This window comes from Bos grunniens, chromosome 6, assembly GCF_055505025.1.
Source record: "Bos grunniens cultivar Pamir isolate PY7600 chromosome 6, Bosgru_T2T1.0, whole genome shotgun sequence".
Lineage (NCBI taxonomy): Eukaryota > Metazoa > Chordata > Mammalia > Artiodactyla > Bovidae > Bos > Bos grunniens.
In genome coordinates, this window is record NC_141170.1 from 46092313 (window position 1) to 46108588 (window position 16276).

The 16276-nt window shown below is 40.6% G+C and overlaps 2 protein-coding genes across 14 annotated transcripts in view; one reads left to right on the forward strand and one right to left on the reverse strand.

Annotated features, from left to right (window-relative positions):
• Positions 1-16276, reverse strand: part of PAICS (phosphoribosylaminoimidazole carboxylase and phosphoribosylaminoimidazolesuccinocarboxamide synthase) — a 45256-nt gene that overhangs the window by 18755 nt on the left and 10225 nt on the right. The window contains exons 4-9 of one of the 12 annotated variants that reach the window (XM_086405627.1): positions 15543-15632; positions 8741-8812; positions 7357-7422; positions 6178-6306; positions 4711-4847; positions 151-217 (exon numbers count right to left, since the gene is read on the reverse strand). In XM_086405627.1, coding sequence (XP_086261753.1) covers positions 151-217; positions 4711-4847; positions 6178-6306; positions 7357-7422; positions 8741-8812; positions 15543-15632 — 561 coding nt within the window. Of the gene's footprint in view, positions 1-150; positions 218-372; positions 415-564; positions 748-1103; positions 1254-4710; positions 4848-6177; positions 6307-7356; positions 7423-8740; positions 8813-15542; positions 15633-16276 lie in introns of those variants that run through there. The other 11 variants (XM_086405634.1, XM_086405628.1, XM_086405629.1 and 8 more) reach the window with 11 other exon arrangements.
• The window catches only part of PPAT (phosphoribosyl pyrophosphate amidotransferase), a 41208-nt gene continuing 25820 nt past the window's right edge, over positions 889-16276 (forward strand). For both annotated transcript variants that reach the window (XM_086405644.1, XM_086405641.1), the window contains exon 1: positions 889-1153. In XM_086405644.1, coding sequence (XP_086261770.1) covers positions 1026-1153 — 128 coding nt within the window. In that variant the 5' untranslated portion in view covers positions 889-1025. The remainder of the gene's footprint in view (positions 1154-16276) is intronic.

Sequence of the window (16276 nt, forward strand, 5' to 3'; positions counted from 1 at the left end):
CGCGCCCAGTGGCCTAGAAAGGAGGATGCAGGGAGACGGGGCATAGTCCGGGGAAGGATGCCGTGGGGAGCCAAGAACAGCGCACAGGCCAGCGTGAGAGAGGCGGGAAGACCGTGGAGTCCCAACTCCTGCGGAGCCCAATTAACTCACCTTCGACTGCCGCCATTGTCCGGAGAGGTCTGAGGCCTTCGGCCGCGCTGCGAAGAGACGCAGGACTCTGGAAAAGAAACGCGATCAGAGAGGCTCACGGGGCCGGGGAGCGAGGCACCGCCCACAGGCACGCCCCTGGCATGGCCGCGTGACCCCTAGCGCCCCCTCCGGGTCTCTTCGAACATCTCCGCGGCCACGGAATGTCGCGGGTCCCTAACCTACCCAGACCTTGGACCCCGGAGCAAGGCTTCCCGCCGCGCAGGCGCAGCGACGCGGGCTCCCCCGCCCCGCCCAGCGCGGGCGCAGTTCTTGGAAAGAAAAATGGCGCGCACTGGCAGCCCCTCCCCACTTTACTGCCGCTCGCTGACCGGGCCCCTCCTCGCCAGAGAGAGCGGCTCAAAAGTTGGAGCATACCAAGTAGTGACGGCTCGGGTAAAAGCATATGAGGAGGGACATACAAAGTGTATATCCTCTGGGAGAGAAATGACATTAACCCCGTTAGTTCCATTACCTCCGTCTTGGGTGCTAGAAAATAACGGAGAGATGCACATGCGGAAAAATTATCCTCCCACAGGGCTCAGGGAGAGGGCTAGCTCCACCCCCACAGGGCCGTCACTCCTCCCCTCAACCGCGGGGCCTCGCCCTCCGTCCTCGCTGATTGGCCGGCCCGGAGGGGCGGGGCAGAGTGGAGGGGGTGGAGACAAATCCCTCTCAGGGGAAACCACGCGCCGCCGCAGTAGCGAGGGTCGAGCCGCTGCGAAGGAAGCTGCTGTACCCGGCCGGAGCTTCGGAGGCTTGCAGGCCGAACAGTCTACTGGTTGGTGCTTAGACCCCTGCAGCGGCGGCGGGTCCCACCACGTGCTTCCGGCGGCGACATGGAGCTGGAGGAGTTAGGGATCCGAGAGGAATGTGGCGTGTTCGGGTGCATCGCCTCAGGAGAGTGGCCCACGCAGCTAGACGTGCCACATGTGGTCACTCTGGGACTCGTGGGGCTGCAGCACCGGTGAGCGACTGGGTGAGGGGTGGGGATGGTGGCTCGTGTTCTCCGTCTGCCCTATCCGCTTCCCGCGGCCGGAGTTGGCGATCTCGCGGGCACCTGAGAACTAGGGGCCGGACCTCTCTCTTACCTGGACTGGTACCTTCCTGTGGCATTCACCAGATTGCCAAGGCGTGCGCCGGGGCTCTCTTGTCTGCCTGGACTTCAGCCTGTCCCCCGCCACCCTTAACGGTCTTTAGGGGCTCTCCGCGCTCCCGGTGTAGTGCACCCCTCCTGGATCTGACCAGATTGTAAGGCTCTAGTCGGCTGGACTAGCCCAGTCGGGGTTCTTCCTTCTTTGCTTGCGCGTTTTGATCTCCCAGAGTCTGAAGCTGTTCTTGTGGTAGAACTGTGTGGGATGTTTGCTAGTCCTAGACCTACAATACACTTTGAGGTCTCGCGGGGAGCCTGCAACCACCACAAGCTTTTGTTTGCAAGAGCAGAGCTATTGGGCAGATGGTGTATTTGAACGAAATCATAGCTATGGGAATGTAAGGATTCAAACCCGGGGAGGCTGAACCGGTTGATGTTCAAAAGGAACTACCGGTTCTAGATCTCATGAATTCCAACAGATAATAATCCAATCACGGAGGAGTAGTGAATGTGCAAAAAATTCTTTGGTAAACATTTTAGATAATGAATGAAAAGATTAGTAGTAAGGAAATGCCAAAATAATTCCCTTCTTTAAAAGAGGGAGAGAACCTGTATGACAAAATACACACTGACTTTGAAAAACTGATAAATCTTTTGAGTTAAAAAATAACTTTGCTTCTGTGATCTTTCCATTTCCTACTAACTGAACTAAGTTTTAATATAAACAGTTTTCTTCAGGGTAAGAAATATAAACCTAAGCCTGACATCACTGAAAGTATTACAGTTTCCATAAGAGGATACCTCAGCAACAACTTCTAGAACAGTTAAGGAACTTGGTGATAACACTTATCAGCAATATGGGAGAAATATGTATAAATGCATTCCAAATGATTAGCTTTACCTCCACCAAACTTAAAGTAGAAGTAGGCTTTTTGCTTTTTTCAGAATCCAGAATAGTTGGGTTTGAGTTTCACATCTTGTATATTCCTTGTTTACTAAAAGCTGAGAGTAATTTAGAATTCTAGGATGAATCAAAAAGAATATTTTTAATTTGAATTAATTTTAGATAACTGTGGGTTGACCATAATAGAGATCTTATTTTAAAATACATTTATGTTATTGAGAGGATTATATATATAATCCAAGGAAAAACTAAAAGCTATTCATATGGTACTCCATAACACCATGAGTTTATAACATTCTTCAGAGAAGTTATTTTGGATATCCTGTCATGGGAAGAGGTGTACAAACACAAGGGATCTTTAGAGTTGCCTGGTGGTCTGTGAGGAAGATATGAGACTGACCTTGAGGTTTTTTTTAACTATTTACTTTTTTAGTTAACTCAGAAAGTTCATCCCCAAGATCTCCTATTTAAATGTGTGTGTAAAGAAAAGGAGGATAATTTTTTTTATGAATAACTTTATTCCTAGTTATATGCACTTTTCTACAGTTGCTTTTAAGTGAAAGAATTAATGAAATTAGATAATATTGATACAAGCTAAGGGCAATAATGATGTGGAGATCATTTGGCCACCTGATGGGGAGAGCTGACTCATTTGAAAAGACCCTGATGCTGGGAAAGATTGAGGGCAGGAGGAGAAGGGGACGACAGAGGATAAGATGGTTGGATGGCATCACCGACACAATGAACATGGGTTTGGGTGGACTCCGGGAGTTGGTGATGGACAGGGAGGCCTGGCGTACTGAGGTTCATGGGGTCGCAGAGTTGGACACGACTGGGCGAATGAACTGAACTGAACTGAACTGAACTGAAGGGCAATAAAAATGTGATTACTACATGATAATAGAGAAAACCTAATGGATTCTATCAGGCTGCTTATTTGACAGAGCAAGTATTTGCTAAACTGTGGTGTTGAAGATTGACCTTGTGATACTTTCAGTAACAGTGGCAAAAAACTCAATAGCTTCTGGAGAAGAAAGGTATTAGTGGAAAACCATTTAAATTTTCCTTGTGTAGGCATAGGATCCGGAGAAGGTAATGGCACCCCACTCTAGTACACTTGCCTGGAAAATCCCATGGACGGAGGAGCTTGGTAGGCTGCAGTCCATGGGGTCGCTAAGAGTCGGACACGACTGAGCGACTTTGCTTTCACTTTTTACTTTCATGCATGGAGAAGGAAATGGCAACCCACTCCAGTGTTCTTGCCTGGAGAATCCCAGGGACGGGGGAGCCTGGTGGGCTGCTGTCTATGGGGTCGCACAGAGTTGGACACGACTGAAGTGACTTAGCAGCAGCAGCAGCAGGCATAGAATCATTAAGATTCTTTGAGAGTGGTGGTTCTTGCCCATAATCCTATTCAATTCACAATTTTAAATTAGCAAAAGTCCTCACACATTAGGGAAACTGATTCTAAGAATATGAAACTTCTTTATGTCTAGAAGATAAAATCTGCTGCTGTGGGGGTGAAAGAGTAAGAAAGAATGTTTTTAATGGAATGGATAACAACAACATGGTCCTCCTGTATAGCACAGGACACTATATTACATATCTTGTGATACCATAATGGAAAAGAATATGAAAAAGAATGTTTGTTATAAATATAGCTGAATCACTTTGCTGTACAGCAGAAATTAACATTGTAAGTCAACTGTACTTCAATAAAATAAATTTTCAAAAAATGTTTTCATTTGACAGTAAATCAAGGAATGTCAAAATTTGAAGCCTAGATGGGTTATTATAATTTAATATAGAATTAGTTATATACAGTGTACATTGGCAGGTGGTGATCTGTTGCAGAAGGCTCTAGAAACTAAAATGTCTATCACTTTTGCATTGTTTTTGGTTCTCTCTTAGGCATAGATATTTAGTGTCAGGGATGACAGAACCCCTGAATGTTGTGGTGTTATGTATTTTATATATAAAAACAAATGGAATATCAATTACTAGACAGTCATGCACTGGATGCTTAATCCAGATGGGTTCATCCAGAAATCCTTCTTTTTTAGTAGTCTGGCTGTTTGCAGATTTATACCATAGCTCTGCTTTCTGTCAGGGGGAATTTTCAGTGTTAAGCTAATTGGTTGTCCTCTTCAGCTATAAAGTTGTGTGTGTGTGCTTGTTCATGCCAGATAAATATAATCAATTACTTTTTCGGGCTTAAACATCAATGAGTTCTGAGGTTTGCAGAGTTGGGACAAACAATACACCCCATTGTAGATTAGAGATCTTTATCTTTAAACCACAGTCCCAGTTAATGGAGACTAGAATGACATGGACATATTTGAAGATTCCGTAAAAGGTATTACTAAAATTTCAGACGTTTATCACATGAATCAGCTAGTTAGCCTTTCCTTAGTTAGTTAGGGGACAAAAATGCCCTTCAAGTGAATTATCATTTTCCTGTGTTAGGAACTGAACCCTACAACTGGTAAACATTTTCATACCTTTTCTAAAAATTTATGACATTTACCTGATGAAGTTGGGTCACATAGGGAGTCTCCTGACTGCAAAAATATTCTGAAGAATCTTTTGGTTCTGTTGTTCTTTGAGGAAGCTGATTTGCAGCGGTCTCAGAAGCAGTTTTCTTAAGAGATACAGATGCTGGTTCTGCAAAAAGTATATAACGTATCACTAGAAAGGCACTTGGGAGGTAGAGGTGAGGGATGCACTCAGACAAACCTATGGAATTTGTTCCCAGTTGTCTTCATTTAGTTTGTTGGGAAACCCAGGAGTAGATTATCAGAGAACTTGCTTTGAATTGCCATATTAAGGCTGGGGTTAACTTTTTTGATTTTTATCTCTTAGAAATAATAGCCAAACATGTTACATTCCTCTAGTGTTTTACATTCCCTTAGTTGGAAAAGTGACTTATCCCCCAAAGGATCTTAAGGTACTACTGATTTGTCGTTCTGGTAAGTGTTGGGAACAGCCTCTTTAACATAAGACTTGAAGTCTACCAGGTTTCCTAGTAATAGTTTGATCTTGGGAAAGTCTTCTAATTTCTGACTCTGTTTCTCACCTGTTAGGCTAGGCTTGTATATTTTAAAGATCCGGTGCACAAAGTCAGTGCATTGGGAATGATACTTTCGTGTGGTTAATCCTTAGCAGTTTCCCTTTTCAGTCACACATCCATTAAAGGGCATTGAGAGAAGGAAAACATGAGGCAACTCATCTGATTTGTAATTTATGTCAAAAAATGGAGAATAAAATTTTCAGCTTTCGTGAGATATAAGTGTTGTTGGGCAGGGTTGGGGAACAATGGAGTCCTGCTATTCTCTAATACTTTATTCGAAAAATATTTGTTGAGCTCGTCCTGTGTGTATGCAGGGCCCTGTGGTTGACACTAGGAATACTGTGCTATACGAGGCTGATGGTCCCTGCCCCCACAGAGAGGCAGTAGAGCAACTGGTTCAACAGAGCAGACTTGTTCATGCCTCCATTTCATCCTCTGTAAATGGGAATCATGGTATCACTTACCTCAGAGAGTTGTAGTAGGGATTAAATGTATTAATATATAACGTGCTTAGAACACTACCTGGATATATGCATACCCTGTGACCCTGCATCCCACTCCTGGGTGTGTACTCAACAGAGATGCATACATATGTTTATTGGGAGACATGCACAGGAATTTGTATAGCAGCATTATTCTTAGTAGCCCCAATCTGGGAACATTGGATAGAGAAAGTAGAGGGATGTATGTTCCTATTATGGAATATTTTATTGCAGTAAAAAAGAACAAACTCCTGCTGCAAGTAAAATCATGGATGACTCTCAAACAATGCTGTGTGAAAGAAGCTTGACATTACAAAATACATACTAAAGGAAAAGACAATTGTATGATTCTATTAATAAAACTAGCCTATGGTAATGAACATTGATAAATTTTACGAGGGCTAACAGGCTTCCCAGGTGCTGCTAGTGGTAAAGAACCCACCTGTCAATGCAGGAGATGCAAGAGATGCGGGTTCGATGCCTGAGTTGGGAAGATCCCCTGGAGGAGGGCATGGAAACCCACTCCAATATTCTTGCCTGGAGAATTCCATGGACAGAGGAGCCTGGCAGGCTGCAGTCGATAGGGTCACATAGAGTCAGACACAACTGAAGCGACTTAGCATGGACGCATGGGGGCTAACAGGATAATTAATGAAGTGGGGGGGGAGTCTTTAGGGTGCTGGTAGTGTTTTATATCTTGATTTGAGTGGTAGGTGCACAGGTGTCTTCACTTTGTAAAAACTGAGGTCTTCAACTATTTATGTGAACTCAAAACAATTAGATAATTATAAATCTATAAAATGCTAAAGTTGGATTATTTTAGCAATCTAGAGAGATGCAGTCATTTGCTCCATGTTGAATTTTAAGGGTAAAGAGAAACTAGAAAAATTAGGTTTTCTGTTTCTCAGACCAGTGCCTTTTCTTATAGTCTTTGTTTTTCTTTATGCTATATTAGGTTGGGCTTCCCAGGTGGTGCTAGTGGTAAAGAAACGGCCTGCCAATGTAGGAGATGTAAAAGATGCAGGTTTGATCCCTGGGTTAGGAAGATCCTCTGGAGGAGAGCATGGCAATCCACTCCAGTATTCTTGCCTGGAGAATCCCATGGACAGAGGAGCCTGGTGGGCTTCAGTCAAAGGGTCACACAGAGTCAGACATGACTGAAGACATTTAGCATGCACCCACATTATAAGTAACCTTTTCTGTTACTTATAATGGGTCAGTTTGGAATGACAGCTTCATAATTAGCTGGCTTCTCAGTTTTTGTAGAATTACTAAAAAGTTATGGCCATGTTAGTTACCTTTGGAGAAAAGCAAAATTCAGAACTTACTACTTTGTGGGGGTTTTCCTTTTACATCCTAGTATTCTAATGGCAGTCACAGAAAAGTGTAATTTAAAGGCTAACGATAGATAATTGTGCAGAAATTTGATGTGGGAAAGTTTCTGTTTGTTACTTTCACTATTAATAAGCTCTGAAAGAAATGATTTTTCAGCATTTTTTGCTGTCACACAGCTCATAAACAATAGTCTTGATTTGTCAAGGACAAGAATAAACATCTATCAGGAAAAAGCTACAGAAGTTTTAATCAGTGTGGGAAAAGTTGGCGTATTTCAGACTCTTACCATCTTCAAGTGCTTTTCTCTTGATGCTCAAAGTTCTTGGGTTTTTGGTATGATTTTCAAATAATTCTTAAACAAGAGAACATAGGAAAAGAGTCATTATATGACATTGTCTAAAACTGCATTAGTTTTCAAGCATTCAAGTATTCTACAGTTAGAATATTTAAGTGATTGGACAGATGAAAGAGTTTAAGAATTAGGAATATTTTGGTGTTGCTGCTGCTGCTGCTAAGTCGCTTCAGTCGTGTCCAACTCTGTGCGACCCCAGCGATGGCAGCCCACCAGGCTCCCCCGTCCCTGGGATTCTCAAGGCAAGAACACTGGAGTGGGTTGCCATTGCCTTCTACAGATTTTGGTACTAAACTTTCCTAAATCTTTAGGAAAGACTTGAAAAGAAATTGAAATTCTTGACTTAATAGGTATATGGTTTATAATAATTTAGGGAGCCATTTGAACATAAAATAGTATTAGGAATTTATTATTGAATTTTTTGCTAAGTTAAATGCAAAGAGGAAAGTTTATAGAATTTTCACCTTAAAAAGTCTAATTCCAAGATTACATAGTAACCTTGTTTCCATTCGGCAGTTCTGAGAGATGGTTGTCTTAGGAGGCCATCAACTTCATAAAATCTCATTTTTCTTTGAGGGTTGACATTTTTCTTTTGTAAAACTCTGTATTCATAATTTAAAATTTATGTATTTGGTATGACATTGTTTCCAGTCTCTTGTCTATTCCAAACTGCATTCACCTTCTGGCGATTTCCTCAAATATTTCTTTATTTCTTGTGGCCCCCTTCAAGCATTTGCTTAATTTTTTCATGAGACCATATGTTTATAAGTGCTCTGACCTCCTTGTCACACCAGTGTTTTCCAGCCTGTGTCACTCACTATTATAATCTGTAAATGACTTTTAGCATCTTCTAAAGGAATATGATTTCCTATGAATCAATATGATTCACAGTTATTAGATACATCCTGTATTTCAGTATCATTCATTTAAAGCAAACTGGACTGACATAAAGTATTGAGAATTTCAATATGAGGATCAAAATTTTTTTTCATACATTCAAAGTTTTTAAAATAAGACAGATTAACCCCCAATATTAGTGAGAATAATTTAGCTGCTTTTCATCAACAGGTATCCTTGATTGCATATTTATGAATACAGAGTGTCTTGGTATTTACAGATTTTTTTTTTTTTTAGTAAGAAGTAGGAATAGACATTTCTTTACTCCCCTACCATAAACTCTACCAACTCAGGTATTCAATATAATGAGGCCTTTGGGATTATCTATAGTAGACATCTTCCCTATAACTACTTCAACTGGTATATATTAGACTTTAAAAATCAAAAGAACATTTAAAATTCAACAATTTAGATCCCTTACCTGACCCAGGGATACCGTGTGGTGCTGTGGGGCCGCCCACCTCATCTGAGGCATTACTTGCAGTGTCTTCCTCTGTCAGAAAACAAAGACAGTAGTAATTTCAGTGTTGTTCACAGAACCCTAATGCACTTCAGCAGGTGAAGACTACACTGAAAACGTAATAAGCCTGGATCCCAGCATCAAAAGTGTAACCTCAAAGCCAAGGACATTTGCCATCTTGAACCAGATTTGAAGATGGCCTTAGAGGATTCAACACCAATACAATGTTGCCTTAGAGGATTCACCACCAATACAATGTTGAAAAGTAGTCTGCCTTAAAAGTCACAAGGCAGGAAGCTTGGTTTGAAAGTATAAAAGTGCTTTGTGACCTAATTTGCTTAACAGCTTTCACTGTTACATTTTAATGCTTGCCAAAGAGCTCTTACAGCTCTTTTTTTCATTCAGTCCTCATTGTAACTAAGAATAATCCTTATTGCACTACATGTAAAGGAATAAAAGACTCTAAAGTGGTTTTAGCAGTCTTCATATTGAGGTATTAAGCAGACAGTGATTAACATTTTAAGGAACTTAAAATGCTTAGCATGGTGAATGTAACAGGAATTTGTCCTGGTGGACCAGTATATGTTCAGGATGTTTACAACCGCGCTGTTGGTAATTTGGGGAAAGCTCCTCCTCCTATGTGTATGTTGGATTGCTATGTTGAAGTATAGCAATGTTATGGTAGTGTTCTTTTGTCTCAGCTGTACTTCCCTATACACTGAACATTTTTAAAAAAGAATTCTATGTTAGTAAGTATAGGTGTCTATATAGTTACTTGCAATGATTATTCTACAATTAGACAATGGTTTGTATTAATAAACCTTGAGGCAAAAGTATAGATAGAGGGCTATAAACATATTGCCGCAGTGGGTGTGTGAAGATGTACATCAGGGTAGGACCTCATCTTCTTACGAAGGACATGTTTGGACCAGGAGACTAGAATGAAGTTTAGCTTCTAGCAATATCAAGACTTCAAATGACAGGTTGTGCTCTAGAGCCATATCAGTTCAGTTCACTTTAGTAGCTCAGTTATGTCCGACTCTTTGCAACCCCACGGACTGCAGCACGCCAGGCTTCCCTGTCCATCACCAACTCCCAGAGCTTGCTCAAACTCTTGTCCATTGAGTTGGTGATGCCATCCAACCATCTCATCCTCTGTCGTCCACTTTTCCTGCCTTCAGTCTTTCCCAGCATCAGGGTCTTTTCAAATGAGTCCGTTCTTCCTATCAGGTGGCCAAAGTATTGGAGTTTCAGCTTCAGCATTAGTCCTTCCAATGAATATTCAGGACTGATTTCCTTTAGGATGGACTGGTTGGATCTCCTTGCAGTCCAAGGGACTCTCAAGAGTCTTCAACACCACAGTTCAAAAGCGTTAATTCTTTGGCGCTAAGCTTTTCTTTATAGTCCAACTCTCACATCCATACATGACTACTGGAAAAACCATAGCTTTGACTAGACGGACCTTTGTTGGCAAAGTAATACCTCTGCTTTTTAATATGCTGTCTAGGTTTGTCATGGCTTTTCTTCCAAGGAGCAAGTGTGTTTTAATTTCATGGCTGCAGTCACCATCTGCAGTGATTTTGGAGCCCAGAAAAATAAAGTCTGTCACTGTTGCCATTGTTTCCCCATCTATTTGCCATGAAGTGATGGGACTGGATGCCATGATCTTCTTTTCCTGAATGTTGAGTTTTAAGTCAACTTTTTCACTCTGCTCTTTCACTTTCATCAAGAGACTCTTTAGTTCTTCTTTGCTTTCTGCCATAAGGGTGGTATCATCTGCATAGCTGAGATTGATATTTCTCCCAGCAATTCTGATTCCAGCTTGTGTTTCATCAACCGGGGGCTCCCTAATCTACTGTTTGTCTTTTAATTGAAATTTTATTGAGATAATTATAGATTCACATAGAATTGTAAGAAATAATAACTATCCCTTCTACACTTTGCCTTCCGTGATGGCTCAGTGGTAAAGAATCCATCTGCCAATGCAGGAGACAGGTTCGATCCCTGGAGAAGGAAATGGCAACGAACTCCAGTATTCTTGCCTGGAAAATCCCATGGACAGAGGAGTCTTGTTACAGTCCATGGGGTTGCAAAGAGTTGGACGTGACTTAGTGACTAAACAACAACATTTTATAAACCATAATATTCTGTTAATTATTGTTACAATCCCCCAGTATGATTTAGGAATCTTGTTTGTACTCATCTATGAATGTGTGTGTGTGCACTTGCAGTATGTACTAAGTTCTATCATTAAGACAAAAAACAAAAAGACACTTCTACCATTAGAAATTCCAAAGATTTTTCAAACTCTGTGCCAGGAGCTAGGGGCAAAGACCAGCCATAAGCTTTATTTTGTCACAGCTTTTTAAAAGATTATTAAAGTATAAACAGTAAGAATTATAGAAAGTATGCTTTTTAAATTAACAAGTAGACTGTTTAAATTTATCAGCTTACCTATGTCTGAGCTTTTTACTTTTTTAAAAGTTCTCAATGTTGTTTCATATGACTAAAGTACATAAATTTATATAATAATTTTACTGCTGGGCATCCTGGGTGACTCAGTGGTAAAGAATCTCCTGCCATGCAGGAGACACAGGTTCAATCCCTGGGTCAGGAAGATCCCCTGGAGGAGGAAATGGCAACCCACTCTAGTATTTCTCCCTGGAAAACCCCATAGACAGAGTAGCTTGGCAGGCCACAGTCCATGGGGTTGCAAAGTGAGCACAGTTTTACTCCTAAGATTATTCAAATGTATGCAAAATATACAGAAGTAATTAAATATTCCATTTTAAAGAAAACTACAGATGAATCTTCAGTCTATTAAAAGAAATAAATGAATTGGAGAAAACAAGATGCTTGGCACACCTGAGATACTAACAATAGATATTTGAATGCCCTCTGCTGGCCATCATGTTGCTAATTTTTGTTAAATTGCCAGGATAGTGAATATTTTAATTTTGGAAATACATTTTACTACAGCCAAAGGGAAAATAAAACTCTTTTCCTTTTGATTATTCTTAAAAGAGCCATGTAGCCTTTCACATAGGATTTTTGGACTGATGATAAGAGTGGCCTCTAATAGAATATATGTGCCCATCTCTGGGGTTGCAAAGAGTCAGACATGATTTAGTGACTGAACAACAACAAACCACCACTTGGAGCCAGAGTTGATCTGCCTGTGACTGTCTTATACTAGAAAGCAGTGACTTTGGCCTGATTACCAAGGTATTGAAGTATTCCACCTCGTTTAAATCATTTTAGGAATAGATTTTAGGAGTCAATTAGGAATTGAAAAATCAGTGAACAAATGGGCAAATCTAACTCAGATAACCATTATATCTACTACTGTGGGCAAGAATCCCTTAGAAGAAATGGAGTAGTCCTCATAGTCAGTGAAAGAGTTCAAAATACAGTACTTGGGTACAATCACAAAAATGACAGAATAATCTCAGTTCATTTCCAGTGCAAGGCATTCAGCATCACAGAAGTCCAAGTCTGTGCCCCGGCCACTAAAGCTGAAGAAGCTGAAGTAGAATGGTTCTGTGAAGACTTACAAGGCTTTCTAGAACTAACACCAAAAAAAATGTCCTTTTCATCATAGAGGATTGGAATGCAAAAGCAGGAAGTCAAGAAATACCTGGAGTAACAGGCAAGTTTGGCCTTGGAGTACAGATTGAAGCAGGGCAAAGGCTAACAGAGTTTTGCCAAGAGAACTCACTGATTGTAGCAAACACATTCTTCCAACAACACAAGAGATGACTCTACACATGGACATTACTGGATGGTCAACACTGAAATCAGATTGATTATATTTGCAGCCAAAGATGGAGCAGCTCTATACAGTCAGCAAAAACAAGAACAGGAGTTGACTGTGGCTCAGATTATGTGCTGCTTATTGTAAAATTCAGACTTAAATTGAGGAAAGTAGGGAAACACACTAGGCCATTTGGCTACGATGTAAGTCATATCCCTTATGATTATACAGTGGAAGTGACAAATAGATTCAAGGGATTAGATCTCATAGCCAGAGTGCCTCAAGAACAATGGACGGAGGTTTCTAACATTGTACAGGAGGCTGGGATCAAACCTTCCTAAATAAAAAGAAATTTTCAAGAAGGCAAAATGGTAGTCTGAGGAGACCTTACAAATAGCTGAGAAAAGAAGAGAAAAGAAAGGCAGAGAAGAAAGGGAAAGATATGCCCATCTGAATGGACAGTTCCAAAGAATAGCAAGGAGAGATAAGAAAGCCTTCACTTTGCAAAGAAACGGAGGAAAACAATGGAATGAGAAAGACTAGAGATCTCTTCAAGAAAATTAGAGATACCAAGATATCATTTCCTTTTACTTATTGTAATAGAGCCTGAGTGTTCTATGGTAATTCCCAGTGATTAGCTTCTTCTTATTTCATTGGTCATACATTTTTTAAGTGATAATTTACTCAAAGTAGCTAATTTTCTCCCGACTGGAATCAAATTGAATCTTATGTGTTACTCTTTTCAGCCCTCTGCTGGTCTTATTTTCTAAAAACATGACACCTTGGCTATACTTGATGATCTTCTCTAAAAATACAGGAGCTTGAATCCACTCTACAACATAATACTAAACCAAAATCTCCAGGGGTTCTAAGTTGGAAACTAATTAGTTATCTGGAATGTGGGGGTCCACAGCTCTAGCTGAATTTTTACTTGAAACACACACACACAAAAAAAGAAGCAGCAGCAGCTTAGTATACTTTTAAGATAGTAAAGTGTTACTTTTGGGGAGATCAGTTTTATGACGAAGAGTGAATGTTAACAATATTGGAGCAATGACAACTCTGATAACAATATTTATTAGTAAAATGTAGAAACGAAATAGGCTTCCCTGGTGGCTCAGATGGTAAATAATCCATCTGCAATGAGAGAGACCTGGGTTCGATTCCTGGGTTGGGAAGATCCCCTGGAGGAGGGCATGGCAACCCACTCTAGTATTCTTGCCCAGAGAATCCTCATGGACAGAGGAGCCTGGCAGACTACAGTCCATGGGTTTGCAGAGTCAGACATGACTGAGCAACTAAGCACATAAAAATAAAATGAGCTGACCTCTACCTATTGACCTGATTTTTTCTAAAGATAGATATCCATGTCTTTAAGCTTAACATAACAGTCTTCCAAGTAGTGGACTAGCAACTTGTGCATCATGAAGTATATATAAAGTGTTTTCTTACATATTTAGCTGCTGGGATCTACGTGGGTTTATACCTTTACTTTTATATTCATTTGAAAGTTTAAAATACTGTTGTTTCTAAAATGACTGTAAACATCCTGTTTCATATTTTCTAGATATATTCCATATTAACATGTAAATGTACCATTTTTAAAACCTGTCAGTTTACATCTGGCTTAATATTTTCCTTCTACATAAAAGAAGTTATACTGAGGTGTTGTATTTAAATGAGCTCTCCAGAGGACTAATGAGCTTTAATCTTCTGAATTTTTTTGGAAAAATCTTTAAAAAAATTTTAAGATTTAAAAATGAGAAAGATATTCTAAAGTTTTTAAACTTTTTTCATGGAAACCTTTCTTTCTTATTAAACACTGTATGTGGTAATCTGATTTTAACTTCCAGTGACAAAGGGTCATTGCAGTTACTCCTTTAGAATCCTTAGGAGCACAGAGTTTTCTTTACCTTTGTTGTCCCACTAGTCAGCTGCACATTCCTGTTTGGTTAGTCGCCTTAATTTCTCTCCATTTTCACCTGTCACTGAGTGTTCTAGCCGCTTTCCTTTTCTTCCATTGAGCTTTTAACGTGAAGTTTGCCAAGACTGTGGGGCACCTGGTTTTGGGATCAGAATTGGTTTTTAAACTTTTCAGTGCTGCATGAAGCTTTGGACTGAAAGACTAGCACAAGGTCTATGATGGCTAGGCTTCTGCTTAGAAGCTGGGTCACCCTCCTTGCCTCAATTTTGTCTAAAAGGCAAACTATCAGAGAGGAAGCACACTCTGCATCCCCTAAGTGCCCTATACCACAGGGCAGTGGTTCTCAAACTTCAACATGTATCAGAATCACCTTAAATACATACGGAACTGCTGGAACTCACTCCAAATTTCTGGTTCCGGAGGGGGCCCAAGAATTTGCATTTTGAATGAGTTCCTAGATGATGCCGATGCTGCTATGAACAGCAGCCACAGGGACCTTCACTGTCATTAATAATTTCCACCTTCCATTTCTGCATTTTGGAAATGTGAATATTATCCAACAATACTGTATAATGTTATAACATACTTGTATATGTTCTTATAATAACACGTTAGATGTTGTGGCTATTATATAATGTATATAATGGGTGTGTGTGCGTTCAGTCATGTCCAACTCTTTGCAACACTATGGACTATAGCCCGCCAGGCTCCTCTGACTGAGATTTTTCCAGGCACGAATACTGGAGTCGGTTTCTCTGCCCTCCTCCAGGGGATCATCTTGACCTAGGGATCAAACCGACATCTTTTGCCTCTGCTGCACTGGCAGGCGGCTTCTTTACCACTTAGCCACCTGGGAAGCCCAATGTATATAAGTATATTCAACCATCATAATACTGCAGGCCTCACCCTTATGACCTCATCTAAACCTAATTTTCTCCCAAAGGCCATCTCCAAATGTAGTAACAGTGGGGATTAGGTTTTCAACATATGAGTTTGGGAGGGACACAACCTGCAGCAGCAGCATCTTATAATAACATGTATTTCATTACATACACACACACATAAAAACAAGAATATTGTTTTACCTGTGCAAGGGCTTTGTCTCATATCTGTCTCTGTTAAGTCTCCTGACATATTACTGACCAAGGCATCTTCAGCTGCATCTCCAGCAATAACTGTATAAATACAGTGGGATATATGGTGGTGTGTTTTTTATTTACTTTTAGAACTATGTTTTAAGCTCTAATATAGTATTTTCCCTTTTAGAGTGAACTTGATACTAAAAACTGTGGTTGTTTATTTTTCTGTAATTAGATTCCCATCCTTAAACATATTTTAGTCTTAGGTCACTAAACATCTGGTGTTATAAGTCTCTATACAGTCAACAAAAACAAGACCAGCAGCTGACTGTGGCTCAGATCATGAATTCCTTATTGCCAAATTCAGACTGAAATTGAAGAAAGTAGGGAAAACCACTAGACCATTCAGTGAAAGTGAAGTCGCTCAGTCGTGCCCGACTCTTTGCGACCCCATGGACAGTAGCCTGCACCAAGCTCCTCTGTCCATGGGATTTTCAAGGCAAGAGTACTAGAGTGGGTTGCCATTTCCTTCTCCAGGGAATCTTCCCAACCCAGGGATCAAACCCAGGTCTCTTGCATTGTGACAGACACTTTACCATCTGAGCCATCAGGGAAGTCCATTCAGGTATGACCTAAATTAAATCCCTTATGATTATACAATGGAAGTGAGAAATAGATTTAAGGGACTAGATCTGATAGAGTGCCTGATGAACTATGGTTGGAGGTTTGTGACATTGTAC